Below are 14871 nucleotides of genomic sequence, written 5' to 3'. Positions count from 1 at the left end.
GAAAAGGAAGAGGCTGTTATCTGAGGAAGTGTGGCTGCAAAGTGTGGCTGCAGATGATGAGTTAAGGAGAGGCATAGTCGCAAGGGCCAGCAGTGAAAAGAGAAAAATGGCTTTTCCTTCTTAACTGTCTACTCCTAGTGGCCTTTTGCAGGTCTGTGTCCTCACCACCTGTTTGCAGAGTAACTGCCGTTCTGCATGGCACCATCTAATCTGGGAGAGACAAGGGATTATACTCCAGTGTGAGCAGGCATGAAGCTAAGATCATTCACTGATCTCTGCACCTCAGCTGAAAGACATGGGCTTAAAAGCAGGTGCTTCTTATAGTAAGTGCTTAGGAGTTACTGCTGCTTCACAGAAGGGTCAAGATTTTATGACCACACAAGTGAAAAAGGGCTGGTTTAACTCTTACTAACTTAAAGCATCCAAGTTGTGGCTTGGATTTAATCGTGGCTGGTAGAAGCTGTGCGTTGCTTGGTTAGGGCCTCTGCGGAAACTTTTGACGTGCTTTGATGTTTTAATTCTGAATCTAAACCTTTGTGGGCAGAGGTAGCTTTCTCTAACCGGAGGTGGTCTGTTTAACAGGCTTTGCTCCATGTCTGCAGAGTTGCCTTTGTTTGGCAACACTGCCTATTTAATATTACATGTAGAATAGTTTAACTTCCCTCATATTTGCTTTGGAGAATATTTGTAGAGTTCTTTTTGTTTTCTGGTTCTGAAGAACCATGTTGGTGGTGACTCATGATATGCTGTTGTCCTTATAATGGACCCAAACAAGGTGAGATAGTTTGAAGACAGGCCGTGGGTTATAGGTACTGGCTTTAAAATCATCTTGTTAACCGTTATGTTTGGTTAGTTGCTCTGTTAAATCAGCTCTGCTATCTGCGATAATAGACACTAAAAAAGTACTAAATCCAGAATTTCATTTCAGGTAATAGTCTAGCTTCCTTTGAAAGAAGAAGCTAATGAAAATTTTAAATGTTTAATTTCATCTCTGCTCACATTGTGGTAAAGGTGAAATGTACCAAATGTTAAATAAGAGGGAAAAAATCTACAAAAAAAATCTATAAGCTGCAGGTTCATCAACTCTTACTTAAATTGTTGATTGCAGACTAATGAAGAACAGGGATTCCTAAGCCTGCTCTTTACAGAAACTTTGGTTAACTTCAATACCTTGATGTCTTGATGTGTAAGTTGTTCATATGAACAAGTGTGTTTATATTTGGCCTATAGGAGGGGAGGTATGTGTGAGTCTTTTAAAAACGATTTTTCATTTCTTGTGTTTCACAACTTTTTAGGCCTTCCCTGTTGTAAGAGTTAAGAGCTATAGGTGTGTTGTGGAAAGAATACTTTTGATGACCAACGTCAGGGAAGGAATTTTTACTCTAAAGATCCATTACTATTTAATTATTTTCCACAAGTAATTTTTGGAGAAAATACTGTATCGGAATTTTGTCTTGACTTCATAGCACCTACGTAGGAGGTCAGGCTATTAGTAGGTGATCTATTTAATTGCTTTTATAATTTGTTAAGTAGAAAGCTGCCGTCATTTGTGTCCTGACAGTTTAGGAAAGTGAAAAAATCTATAGATTTTACTCCAAGTTGCCTGACTTCTTATCCAACATTTTAGATATTAGTTGCTAACCCAGTACCAAGAATATTCCCCCTTAAGAGTTCCTACCTTAGTATTGGTTTTGTGAGTGTTTGGAAAAGAGAAAAGCCACAGCAATTCTAAGGAAGTAGTCTGATGTTTCTTTTCAGAATTCCTCTCTGCTCACAGCTTCTGGGATTGTGAGATGGTTTACTCTCCATCCATGTCTTTTGTTTCTTGTGAATTAATTCTAAAAGAAAATTTGTACAAGTAAAGAAGGATAGTTGGGAATTAGCAAAGTGCTCTTTAAAGTGCTCAAGTATGTTTCATAACTGATGTTTAGTTTCAGACTGTTAACGTTTCAGATGTGCTTTATGAATTCTACAGCATGGTTAATTCTTAAAACAGTGCCTCTCAGATGTCCTGTGCATAGAAATCACCTGGCGATCTTGTTGAAAGGCAGATTCTGATTAAGTAGGCCTGGGATGATCTTTATTCTAACAAGCTCCCAAGGACTGGTGCTGCTAACCCCTGAGTAGCGAGGGGCCAAAAGACACCCTTTAAGCTAAGTAGGTTGTACCTTTCTGGTGGTGGTGGGGTGACGTGTACAGTAGGGTTGTTAACATGTTAATTAGTAGAATGCTCTTGAAAAGAAGTCTTAATAAGTTAGGGTCTAATACATTCCAGCATTCCCTACAAATGCTTTTAAAAAATGAAAATGCTTGGTCTCACTGTGAGCAAATTGAATTTTGCAAACGTTATAGTTTTACCTAGATTGATGTAATGATGAGGCCAGTTTTCTAATGAAACTGAGGAATTATATTTAAAAAAATAAACTAAGCCATTAGATGTATTGTATGGGATGAATTCAATAACAGGTGTTTAGAATTTAGAAAGTAGAATTTGGGAGTAATTATTAGTGTTACGTGCTAGGGGTTAATAAGAGCATAATACAGTAAACTTTAAGAGAATTCAGTAAAATGATAAAGTATAATGCACTATGTGGACAGAGCTCGTTTTAATGTTTTGTACACTGACATATATACTAAATGCTGAGATTAGAAATCAACACATAGTAGGTTCAACACATAGTAGGTGTTAATGTTTAGATTATGTTTGTAAATTGTTTATAAATATCTATATCCTCCTTTAGCCTTGATCTCAATTGTTTATGTTTACCCTAGTTTACATTTTGCCTATAGGCTAATATATGTTTAATCTTTGTTGATTCATTAACTGTCTTAAATAATAGGATGGGACTGGTCTTCCTGAATTTGGTTATTATTTCATTCAGTAAAACTGAATTTCCATTTAGGATTGATGAATTTAAAATGTGCCTTCAATTATAATGGAAGGTACATAAACACATATATGCCAAAAGCTACTATATATTGACATACGCAGTCAGGAAGAAGAAAAATGTTATTGGCATGTTGGAATTAAGTGATATATATAGTTAATCAAAATTTGATTATATTAGTTAATTCAGTTAGTCTTAAGTATTACTTTATTCCCCAAAGACAGAGAACACAGTAAGTTAATGAGAGTATAATGATGTACATCTTTAAATATCTTCCCAATGCTGTGGCCTCTCTGTCCCTAAAATACAGACAAAAACCCCAGTACTTTTCTAGAATCCCAACCCCACTTTGAGTTTTTCCAGCTGAGATTGAAGTTCATTATATCATTATAATACATTTTTTTTAAAAACCCACTAGTTTAACCTTATTTTTCTATCTAATGAAATGCTTGGTAATAATTATCACATAGAAATGTCTGTTGGAAGATCAAGGAGATCTGTCTAAAACTACTCTCAATAAAATAATTTGCTTCAATACACATCATAGCAGATACCTCATTTTGTGTAGGTAGGGTAAATACATACCTTTCTAACTCCTTGTAACTGTCATCTCTAAATACTCCTTTGGCCAGAATTGTCTTACCTTTTGAAGAAGATACAAAGGCTGTTTTTCAATCCAGGTTGGGTGTAGACCAAATTGTATTTCACTTGTAATTGGTGGATATTCCTTATCTCTAAAGAAAGGTCAGAAACCTCTCTATTTGCTAATTTATAATTGTCAGATGGATACCATATTATATGGGGAAAAATAAAGACGTTTCTTTGTAGGGAGGGACTTTAGTAGTAACAGTCTTCTCATAAATTAAGATCTCTTCCAATACACCATCTGTTTTGGCTGAAAAAAACTGGATCCATGTTTAAGTGAAGTTGGTCTAATTTTTGTTTTCAACTTACTGAGATGGAATTTCTGTCCTTCTGTGTTTTGTGTCCATTTCTGCCACTTGATCTGAATATGAATAGCTGTCTTTTTTTTCCTTATCCTTCATAGAGACAAATACATTGAATTCTACTGATTTTGCTAACATGGCTTCTCTCTGTGATTTGGAGGTCTGATGTACAATATCCTTTCTACCCCAATGCACCTGCTGATGTACTCTTCACTCCCATCCTTCAACATGTCCTCATATCCCCATGCCATGATGGGAGTCCTGGAATTCCCAGGTGATCCTAAGCCAGCTATTTGAGTCTAGTCTTTCCAATGGCTATCATATCATACAGGTGGCAAATGTCTATGCTCACTATGCAGTAAGACAGTACTAGGATCTCAACATTTTAGTCAACATGAAGGCCATCACAGAGAGAGTTTTTTAAGTGTGAAGTTCTCCACTGAACTGGAAAAAAAATCTTAAAAAAAAATGTTTAAGTGGGCTTCCCTGGTGGCGCAGTGGTTGAGAGTCCGCCTGCCGATGCAGGGGACGCGGGTTCGTGCCCCGGTCCGGGAGGATCCCACATGCCGCGGAGGGACTGGGCCCGTGAGCCATGGCCGCTGGGCCTGTGCGTCCGGAGCCTGTTCTCTGCAACGGGAGAGGCCACAGCAGTGAGAGGCCCGCGTACCGCAAAAAAAAAAAAAAAAAAATAGTTTAAGTGGTAGTTAGGTTCCTAAATTGGCTACAAAAATGGCAGAGTGATGGCAAAGGTAAGAGGATAATAATTCCTGCATAATATTTTCATAGGGATCTGTTTACAATGCTAATGAGTGCTTTATCATGAATAAATAAATGAATTTGAGAAATATTAATTTGTTATGCAGTATAGGAAATGAATGTATGCAAGCTAGGAAAGGTTATATAAAGTAGTTCATCTGTATTCATCATTGTATTATTTATTACAATAAAATGGAAACAGTTGGCAATGGTAGTAATTGGATGTTGGGCAAATGAGCTAAAGTATATGTAGAGCTACTGCTATGTGTCAACACTCTTCTATGTGCTCAGATTATAGCAGTGAGTAGAAAAATCTTGGCGTTTAAAACCTATTAGGGGAGAAATTAGTTTCTATTAAAATACTCCCAGTGAAACAACCCAAAACACAAGATCACTTCTCAGAGTTATTTCAATTTTGTCTAGACCTAAAGACTGATGGGAATAGAAATAATGAAAAAAGGATGAATAAAGAAGATAACCACTTTATAATAGAAAATCTGCAAGTGATAGCTTCCAATTCTGTGAACTACAGAATATCATAGGTTTTGTAGGGATTAAATTTTATCATTTATAGAAATTGCTTACTTACACGTACTAAATAATACATATTATTCCCTTCCCCCCAAACTTAACTCCTAATATCGCTGGAAGGATTTCAAGAATACCTATTATTATTCCATGCCATTTGATATTTTTCCCAACTTATATATAGTATCTCTTAGAGAAATATCCAGTAATTATTTGTATGTTTTGAAGGTGGGCAGGTTAAGTTTTATAATCAGAATAACTTATTATAACGCATTCAACTACTAGTAATTCCTAACTGAACAATGAGTTCTGTACCAAAAGTGTGTGAAGAATTCTAGATTTGGTGATTTGTAACTCCAAACTGAATTTCAGCACAGACACCATATTATTTTAGAGTCTCAAAGTATGTACAAGAAGTTATTTCATCCCATAGCGAGGCTGATACTATTTCAGGGTAAAATTAGGCAGTGGAAAGTTTAGGATGCAGATTTCTTCTTGCTTCTTATTGCTTCTCTGCTGTCAAGATTGGTAAAGTTTCCAATAACTCAGTTACCTGAATGTGGGACTAAAGTATTATTGTTCCCTCACATTTATTTTACTTCAAAGAAATAATCATAAAATGAGTTAAACAACTGAGATCAAGGCTAAAGGAGGATGTGGATTTTTCCTTATCTCCCTGAATCCTACTAATCTTCTGTTCTGAAGTTTTATCCGAGTGTGGCCCAGCTCTTTCACATGTCCTTTCCTTTCAGAGCTCGGATATGAATGCTGTCTCATACACCAAATAACAGCCCCCAAGAAAGGAATGATTTTTGAGTCCCAGCCAGTTTATTCTCCTGTGCTGGAAATTTTGAGTTTGGTAGGGTGAAGAGGGCAAATGGTATGTGGCTATAGTTCAGTCTCCTATATATGAAGGGCAGTTAGAGATTCAGGTACAGATGTTTCCTGGGAGTTGGCTTATTAGGCATTACCTTACTCTGCTTGTCACATACCTAGCTAAGAATCATGAAAGACAACTGTATTGAAGAAGGATGAAGTGCTTCAGGGGGAAGAGCTTGTATACCTGGAGAGTTAGTGGTGGAAGGGAGCATGAAGCTAGGACACTGAAGCACAAAAGGAGGTAATTAATTTTGTCTATCCTATTTGGGAACTTTTTATAGTCTTGGTGGTTATAGTCAGAGGTGCCATTTGTTCTGTAAGCCTATGCCTTATACAGCATGATTCTTTAGGTGCTGGAAGGTACTACAAATTCCAAGGTACTGTTAATTTGGCTTCACCTTTTTTTTTTTTTTTTTTTTTTTTGCGGTACGCGGGCCTCTCACTGTTGTGGCCTCTCCCGTTGCGGAGCACAGGCTCCGAACGCACAGGCTCAGCGGCCACGGCTCACGGGCCCAGCCGCTCCACGGCATGTGGGATCTTCCCGGACCAGGGTATGAACCCGTGTCCCCTGCATCGGCAGGCGGGCTCTCACCCACTGCGCCACCAGGGAAGCCCTGGCTTCACCTTTTGACTTATATGATTTATATAGTGATTGGAATATTGTAGTGAAGTTTGGTGGTAGAGATGGTATAAAAGTCTTGAAGTTAGTTATTTGTATCTGATAACTGGATGATATTAGATGCTTTGTATCTAAGCATTTATTATGAACTATACAGAGATACATAAATCCTTTCATCAGAACCACCAACCTGTTGAGGTTAATATTCATTCTATTTGCAGATGAGGAAACTGAAGCTTAGAAAGAGGATCAGTAACTTCCCCAAGGCTACACAGCTAGTAAGTGATAGATTTTAAATTAAGTTTATTTGACTTCGAAGTTATTTATAAGCTTTAAAACCAATTATCTCAAATGGAACATTAAGCCTATGTTTCTTCACAGTAGATTTTCTCCCTAAGGTTACTTGTTTGAACTCTTATAGAAAAGCTGGGTTATAGTCCTCGCTTTGACTGCACAGCTCAGTGTCCTCCAGTATGCCACCTGAATTCTCTGGACCCCTGTCTTGTCCGTTGAATGAGGGCTGGACCACGTGATCACCAAGATCTTTCTAACAGTCAGCTCTTACAATCTCTCTACTTTGTGGATGCAGTCTCTGAGCCTAGCTCGCTTATTCACTTTCCTAAATATAATGCCCTCAATTTGGGGCAAATATATGTATATTTTTATTACTGGTAATATACCACTCACCTCTAATGTGAGCTGACTGCTGTAGGTAATCATTTATTGCATTTCTTGTATACCAGGAAATATACTAAGTGCTCCATTTGGATGATCACAACAGCTCTATAAGGTGGATTTTAAAGTTCCCGTTTTATAGGGGGGAGGAAGGTTTTGACTTATCCAAGGTCAAACTAGAGAGTGGTGGAGTGAGAATTCCAGCACTTGTGTGTTTTGACAACAAAGCCCTTATATGTTAATGGAACATTAACGAAACTATGTATTTTCTATTTCTGCTTTAGGCTTAAAGATCATGGACATTGTCTTTTCAACCAGTTTTTTTCTTTTTATAAGGTATTGTTAGCTTCTGTCTGTGATTTTACAATCTGCTCACTTTCTGCCCGCTTTACCAACCACGGGGAGAAGGAGACTGGGAAGGAGGTTACTCTTTTTGTGCTAAACGCCTCTTTCGAAGTCTACGTTTGCAACGAAGAGCAATAAAGCGAACGGAACCCCTGGCTTTGTGCCTCTGCGGCGAACCGTCCATCTCCTTCCGCGTCCTGAGAATTCGCCTTCTTCCGCTGAACTACGTTTCCCAGCGGCCAGCGCAGCCGAGAGCGCGGGCTCGACCCGCCCTTCCTTCCTCCTCGCCTATCACCCGGTCGCAGCGTGATGATGCAAACTAGTCGGGCGCTGACAAGTGACGACCTTCTGGCTCACGACTGCAGCGGCTTTAGCAGCGTCAATAGACGCAACAGCGGCGACTGCAGGGGCGACGACAACGGCTGGGCGGGCGCTGTGCGCAAAGGGGAGGGGTAGGCGGGCGGCGCCGGCGGCTTCAACTGCGGCAGCTACGGCTAGGGCGACGGAAGAAGAATCCCCAGCAGCCGGCGGTTGAGTTAGGCCTAAGCAGCGCCCGGAGCCGCTCGCACTGTCCTCTGCGGGGGAACCTCCACAGAGACGGTGACATACACAGAGGCGGGGGTCCGCGGGAGCCTGCCGGACCGGAGCCAGCTCCTCGGCCTCTGTCGCCGCCACCCCCTTCTCTGCCGCCAGCGCGCGTTCTCTCTCCGCTCCTGCTCGCAGCCCCGCGATTCCCGGTGTGCCTGTGCCCCGCTGTGTGGGCAGCGCGTGCGTACTTCTGGGCTGGGGCCGGGCGGGGGGGGGCTCTAAGGCCGTCTCTGCCTCTCCCGCCCCGGAGGGGGAAGCCGCGGAGGCTCACGCCATGGCCTCGGGAGCTGGAGGCATAGGAGGGGGCGGTGGCGGCAAGATCCGGACTCGGCGTTGCCACCAGGGGCCAATTAAACCTTACCAGCAGGGGCGACAACAGCACCAGGTACGGGACCCCGGCGCCGTGGGGGCCTAGCGGGTAGGGAACTGGGCGGGAGTGGACGGGCGGCGAGGGGCCCCGGCGCCCCACGTGGAGCGGACGGGAGGGCCTGAGCGGAGGCCCGAGCGAGGCGGCGGGAGCTCTGGCCGCTGGGGCGGCGACGGGAAGTGGGCTGAGACGGGCCAATCCTGCGGCGCACACGTGTGGTTCGGCCGCCTCTCCCCAGCCCTCTCCGCCTGGGGCTTTCCCCCGACCGGCGCAGGGCGGGAACAGAAATCCTAGGCCACGCTGGGCCTAGAATTCTTCCGTTTTTTGGCGGGGATTGGGGGTTTGGGGGTATTACTCACGTCCTCTCGAGGGAGAAGGAAAAAGATGTGACTGGAGGCCCCTACGCCTGCTGTTTGCTAGTCTCCCGTGTCTTAGCGTGTGTGGGGAGGGGGCTGCCCGGAGGAATCTGCCTCCGGGGCACCCGGGGGTTGTCGGTGCCGCTGTTAGGGCGGAAAGTGGAATAACTTACAACGCGATTAATTAATTCTCCATCTCCTGGTGTCCCTCCCCGATCTGAGAGCACTGGCTTCGATTTTGTTTTGTTTGTTTGTTTGTTTGTTTCTTAACCGGCTTATAGTTAGTGGCACTGGGGCATTTTGAAAGTCCCTCTCCACACTTACGTCCCTTTTCCGTCGCGAGACTCTTTCCTCTCCACTTTTGTCCAATCCCCCCCCCGCCTCCCCACCCCCCCCCGCCTTTTATTTTGGAAGCTGGAATTGGCCATTCTGCACAGCTGACCGGGACTCCAGTTCTGATCTCACGCACAAACTATTTTAATGTTACGGGGCGTATTCTAGAAGTTTAGGTACTTTTGACACTCCAGGAATGTTGGTGGTCTTATAATCTAAGCACCCTGTGCATTCGTGGGTGTTTGAAATTATGAAAAGGAGTTTATCCTAATTGTAACTAAGACATTTGATTCTGAGACAACTCCGTTTTTAAAATTTTACTTGTTATGGGGATTGAGTAGGAATATGTTAAGAATATTCTAATAAACGTCACTTACAACACTTTTCAGGGATACTAGGTAGAAGTAAGTGTGGGTCTTAAACCTATAAAAAACACAAAGGTATAGCAAAAGGGTCTGATAACTTGTTGCTTACTGTTAAGGGTAGACTTCCTAGATTGCCTTATTCTGGATGATGATGAATATTGAACACTTCAACATGTTTGGTGCTGGTGTTAAATTGTATTATTAAAAACAGAATTTTAAAAGATTTCAGAGAAATTTCTTAATAGTAAAAATTGTGGTTTATAATATTAGGTAGCTTTCTACTTAGGGTTACAGGTCTTGGCCTTACTTTTACCTCCCACCGGTTTTCCCCCAGATATATACCAAAAGAGCTTGGTTTTCAGATTCCTTTGTGAGGAGCAGGGGTACTTGCAGGCAGATTTAAGATTAGAATTCAGGTCACAAGCCTGGCCATTTAACCTAATCCTTTGGTTGAGTGGAAGTTAAACACACATGCTTTCTGTTTTTCCTAAGAATAAATGTCTTTGAGTGCTTTCGTAGATCTCCTCAAAAGAAAGTTACTACATAAAAAAAGAAATTTGTAAATACAGATCATTGGATGGTCTGGACAGAGTTTAGAAAGGAGCTCATATATTCTGAGTGGCAAAAGCCAAAAATCACACCTTATTTTTATTTTTTTTTATTTTTGCGGTACGCGGGCCTCTCACTGTTGTAGCCTCTCCCGTTGCGGAGCACAGGCTCCGGATGCGCAGGCTCAGTGGCCATGGCTCACGGGCCCAGCCGCTCCGCGGCATGTGGGATCCTCCCGGACCGGGGCACGAACCCGTGTCCCCTGCATCGGCAGGCGGACTCCCAACCACTGTACCACCAGGGAAGCCCCACACCTTATTTTAAAATGTACTTAGATAAAAATCTAATTTGGCGGAGATGATGCCTTAACGACGTAACACCTATGATCCAAATGGTCTTAGAGCTGGTATGATTTCAGACTGTGTGGTTTTGTTTTAAAGCCTGATAGTTTATCATTCCCCCCTATCTAAAGTACTTTCAGCTTTTTGCCCCACCCATTTAATTGAAAAAGAAAGTACATTTTTAGCTTTTGAATTGGATCAAAGGTGTTTGGGGGTTTCTTAATCAACACTGCAGGTATTAATATTGGCAGATACTACCAAAGAAAAGTATCCAGGAATATACAAAATAATACTTTAAGGATTTTTTAAAAAAAATCTTAAAATAAGGACTTTCTTTAATCCTTACTGGAACTTTTGTGCACTTGTAGACAGACTACCTGGTTGCTGTCAACTATCCTAGGCTGTCACCTCTCTGTTTTGCAGCAACTGCTGAGTCATCATGAATAGCAAGGAGCTTCATGACATGGCATGTTTTGTACTAATGTATTTTGATTAAATGTCCAGTGGTTTCTGGGCAAAAACGAAGTTTTTGGGTTGTGTAGTAGAGGCTTGAAAGAAGAATGAGCGATCTGGCACTGTTAGTTAATGGATGTTTGCCATTGCTTGTCAGGCCAACTGGCTTGTGCAGTCACGCAGTACCTGCGACTTTCGCATGTGTTCAACTGACTTGTAATTTCCTGTTTTGACTTATTCTGGTTTAGCTCTGCTGAGGTATATCTAAAGTTCACATTTTTTTTCCTATTAACTTCTGATCTTTAAAATGGCATCTTGCTTCAAGTTGTGGAGACAAAAATCCATTGTCTTATTCAACTAACTGAAGGGTAGTAACTTAAGAATTGTAGAAGCAAAAATGAAGAACAGCAGCAAATGATTAAGTTGATCATTTTCACTTGCCTTCTTTCCTACCCGCTAACTCTTAGCCCAGATGCATTTAGGAAATGGTATCATTTTTCTAGTGGGAGTGAACAGGTCAGTAAAGAGAATGTGCTTAGTTCTTGTCACCTGTTCAGTCTCCTTTCCCCTTTCCTTTTTGTGCAGATTGTCAGGCCCAGAAAGTCAGCTCTGGAGAGGTCAAGCTGCTTTTCTTAATAGCCACCACAAAAAACTTGAGCCCATGGGCAAACCAGAACATTGCCTCTGGAAGAATCTACTGCCACCTCCTGGTGAGAAGGGAACTACTTATTTTTGCCCTTTTTTGGGGGGTGTCCTTCAGAGGTTTTGTCTTCTGGTTTGGAGCTAAGGGAATCCACTCATTTTATCTTCCTAGATGCAGTTTGTCTTACAAGTCAGTTTCTGCATTTAGCTATTTTTTAAAAAGGGGGGGAGGAAACCCCTTTATCTATTCAGTAGCTTAAATCAGGAGTCTGCAAACGTTTTCTGTAAAGGACCATAGAGTAAATATTTTAGGTTTTGTTGCTGCAGGTTCTTTGTTTTGTTTTTATAACCCTTTAAAAAATGTAAAAATCATTCTTAGCTTGCCGCCTGTATGAAAACAGGCTGAGGGCTGAATTTGGCCCACAGACCGTGGTTTGCCTAATCTTGGTTTATATGATAGTGTAGCTTTTTTTGTTGTTTTGGTAGCTTCTGTATGATACTTTGTCCCAAATAACTATGTCCTGCTTGGATTCTGATGGCAAAAGAGTGTTCTCAGTTTTGAAAAGGAGGGATATTTAATGGCTGAATAATTAACTCATTCCAGAAGTCGCTGAGTAGTTTTGACTTTTATCTTTATTTGCTTTATCGTAGATGTTTAATTAATACTGTTAGTGAAAATAGAAATGGAAATAGTTGATAGGAAAAAGATGTGCTGTAATACAGTCAGAACCGCTGAATTTGAATCCCTATTCTGCCAGAACTTGGACAAGTTCTCTCTGCTTAATTTACTCATCTGTAAAGTGGAAATTGTTGGGAGGGGTTAAATGAGATAATATAAGGAAAGCTCTTAGAACAGAGCCTGGCATATAGAGTAAGGACTCATTTGAAATTGTTGTGATTAAGTAGAACCTTTTGATTTAAATGTTTTATTGTCTCTGAATTTTGCTGCCTCTTAGTAGAGGTATTTTTCTTTTATGTACCAAAGTTCAATCTTTTATAGGTTTGTACTATATTTAAAAACTTGTTTTCTTTTCTTTTCCTTTAAACTACCTTAAGCTACATAAAAATACATTATTTTTAACATGTTCCTCATAGAAATGCCAGTCATTTAAGTGTATAGGAAAATAAATCCAAGTGTTAAATTACTTAATGCATAGTAGGTTTTTTTGTTTGTGATGAGAGGCCCTTGTGTGTGATAGTTTATCAATTTACTCACCAGTTTTTCAGATAATGACAAAAGAGCCCAGGTGTCTCCATTTCCTGGAAAGTCCTTTGATGAGGCAATTACCTATTACTTAAGTAGAATGGTCTGATGTCACTAATTAAAACCATTTCATTAGGCACAGAATATTATTGCAAAGATGTGATGACCTTGTATTTTCAAAAATGTTTTATTTGTAGCTACTTGGCTAATGGTCATGGTTGTTTTATATATATATACATACACACACATATTTCTCTTTTAGATATCTGTTTTTGTTTTTTTTTAAGATCTTTACTGGACTATAATTGCTTTACAGTGTTGTGTTAGTTTCTGCTGTGTAACAGGGTGAATCAGCTATATGTATACATATATCCCCATATCCCCTCCCTCTCGCGCACCTCCCTCCTACCCTCCCTATCCCACCCCTCTAGGTGGTCACAAAACACTGAACTGATTTCCCTGTGCTATGTGGCTGCTTCCCACTAGCTGTCTATTTTACGTTTGGTAGTGTATATATGTCCATGCCGCTCTCTCACTTCGTTGCAGCTTACCCTTCCCCCTCCCTGTGTCCTCAAGTCCATTCTCTATATCTGTGTCTTTATTCCAGTCCTGCCCCTAGGTTCTTCAGAACTTTTTTTTTTAGATTCCATATATATGTGTTAGCATATGGTATTTATTTTTCTCTTTCTAACTTCACTCTGTATGACAGACTCTAGGTCCATCCACCTCACTACAAATAACTCATTTTCGTTTCTTTTTACGGCTGAGTAATATTCCATTGTATATATGTGCCACATCTTCTTTATCCATTCATCTGTCGATGGACAATTAGGTTGCTTCCATGTCCTGGCTATTGTAAATAGTGCTGCAATGAACATTGTGGTAGATAACTCTATTTGAATTATGGTTTTCTCAGGGTATATGCCCAGTAGTGGGATTGCTGGGTCATATGGTAGTTCTAATTTGAGTTTTATAAGGAACCTCCATACTGTTCTCCACAGTGGCTGTATCAATTAACGTTCCCACCAACAGTGCAAGAGGGTTCCCTTTTCTCCACACCCTCTCCAGCATTTATTGTTTCTAGATTTTTTGATGACGGCCATTCTGACGGGTATGAGGTGATACCTCATTGTAGTTTTGATTTGCATTTCTCTAACGATTAGTGATGTTGAGCATCTTTTCATGTGTTTGTTGACAATCTATATCTTCTTTGGAGAAATGTCTGTTTAGGTCTTCTGCCCATTTTTGGATTGGGTTGTTTGTTTTTTTGATATTGAGCTGCATGAGCTGCTTGTATATTTTGGAGATGAGTCCTTTGTCAGTTGCTTCATTTGCAAATATTTTCTCACATTCTGAGGGCTGTCTTCATCTTGTTTATGGTTTCCTTCGCTGTGCAAAAGCTTTTAAGTTTCATTAGGTCCCATTTGTTGATTTTTGTTTTTATTTCCATTTCTCTAAGATGTGGGTCAAAAAGGATCTTGCTGTGATTTATGTCATAGAATGTTCTGCCTATGTTTTCCTTTAACAGTTTTATAGTGTTCGGCCTTACATTTAGGTCTTTAATCCATCTTCAGTTTATTTTTGTGTATGGTGTTAGGAAATGTTCTAATTTCATTCTTTTACATGTAGCTGTCCAGTTTTCCCAGCACCACTTATTGAAGAGGCTGTTTTTTCTCCATTGTGTACTCTTGTCTCCTTTATCAAAGATAAGGTGACCATATGTGCGTGGGTTTATCTCTGGGCTTTCTATCCTGTTCCATCGATCTATATTTCTGTTTTTGTGCCAGTACAAGACTATCTTGATTACTGTAGCTTTGTAGTATAGTCTGAAGTCTGGGAGCCTGATTCCTCCAGCTCCGTTCTTCTTTCTCAAGATTGCTTTGGCTATTCGGGGTCTTTTGTGTTTCCATACAAATTTTGAAATTTTTTGTTCTAGTTCTGTGAAAAATAGCAGTGGTAATTTGATAGGGATTGCATTGAATCTGTAGTTTGCTTTGGGTAGTATAGTCATTTTCACAATGTTGATTCTTCCAACC

General features: G+C 40.6%; 1 protein-coding gene across 2 annotated transcripts in view; it reads left to right on the top strand.

Annotated features, from left to right (window-relative positions):
- The first annotated feature begins 8043 nt into the window (after positions 1 to 8043).
- The window catches only part of NUP153 (nucleoporin 153), an 80685-nt gene continuing 73857 nt past the window's right edge, over positions 8044 to 14871 (top strand). Inside the window, exon 1 of one of the 2 annotated variants that reach the window (XM_060111359.1) lies at positions 8044 to 8405. Coding sequence is in view for 1 of the 2 variants with exons in the window: in XM_060111358.1 (XP_059967341.1) it covers positions 8500 to 8610 (111 nt within the window). In the remaining variant the exon portion in view is untranslated. Of the gene's footprint in view, positions 8611 to 14871 lie in introns of both variants that reach the window. The other variant, XM_060111358.1, reaches the window with a different exon arrangement.

The sequence above is a fragment of the Mesoplodon densirostris genome, chromosome 10, assembly GCF_025265405.1.
Source record: "Mesoplodon densirostris isolate mMesDen1 chromosome 10, mMesDen1 primary haplotype, whole genome shotgun sequence".
NCBI classification, from domain to species: domain Eukaryota; kingdom Metazoa; phylum Chordata; class Mammalia; order Artiodactyla; family Ziphiidae; genus Mesoplodon; species Mesoplodon densirostris.
The sequence above is the reverse complement of the archived record's forward strand: the minus strand, read 5'-3'. Positions and strand labels throughout refer to the sequence as shown.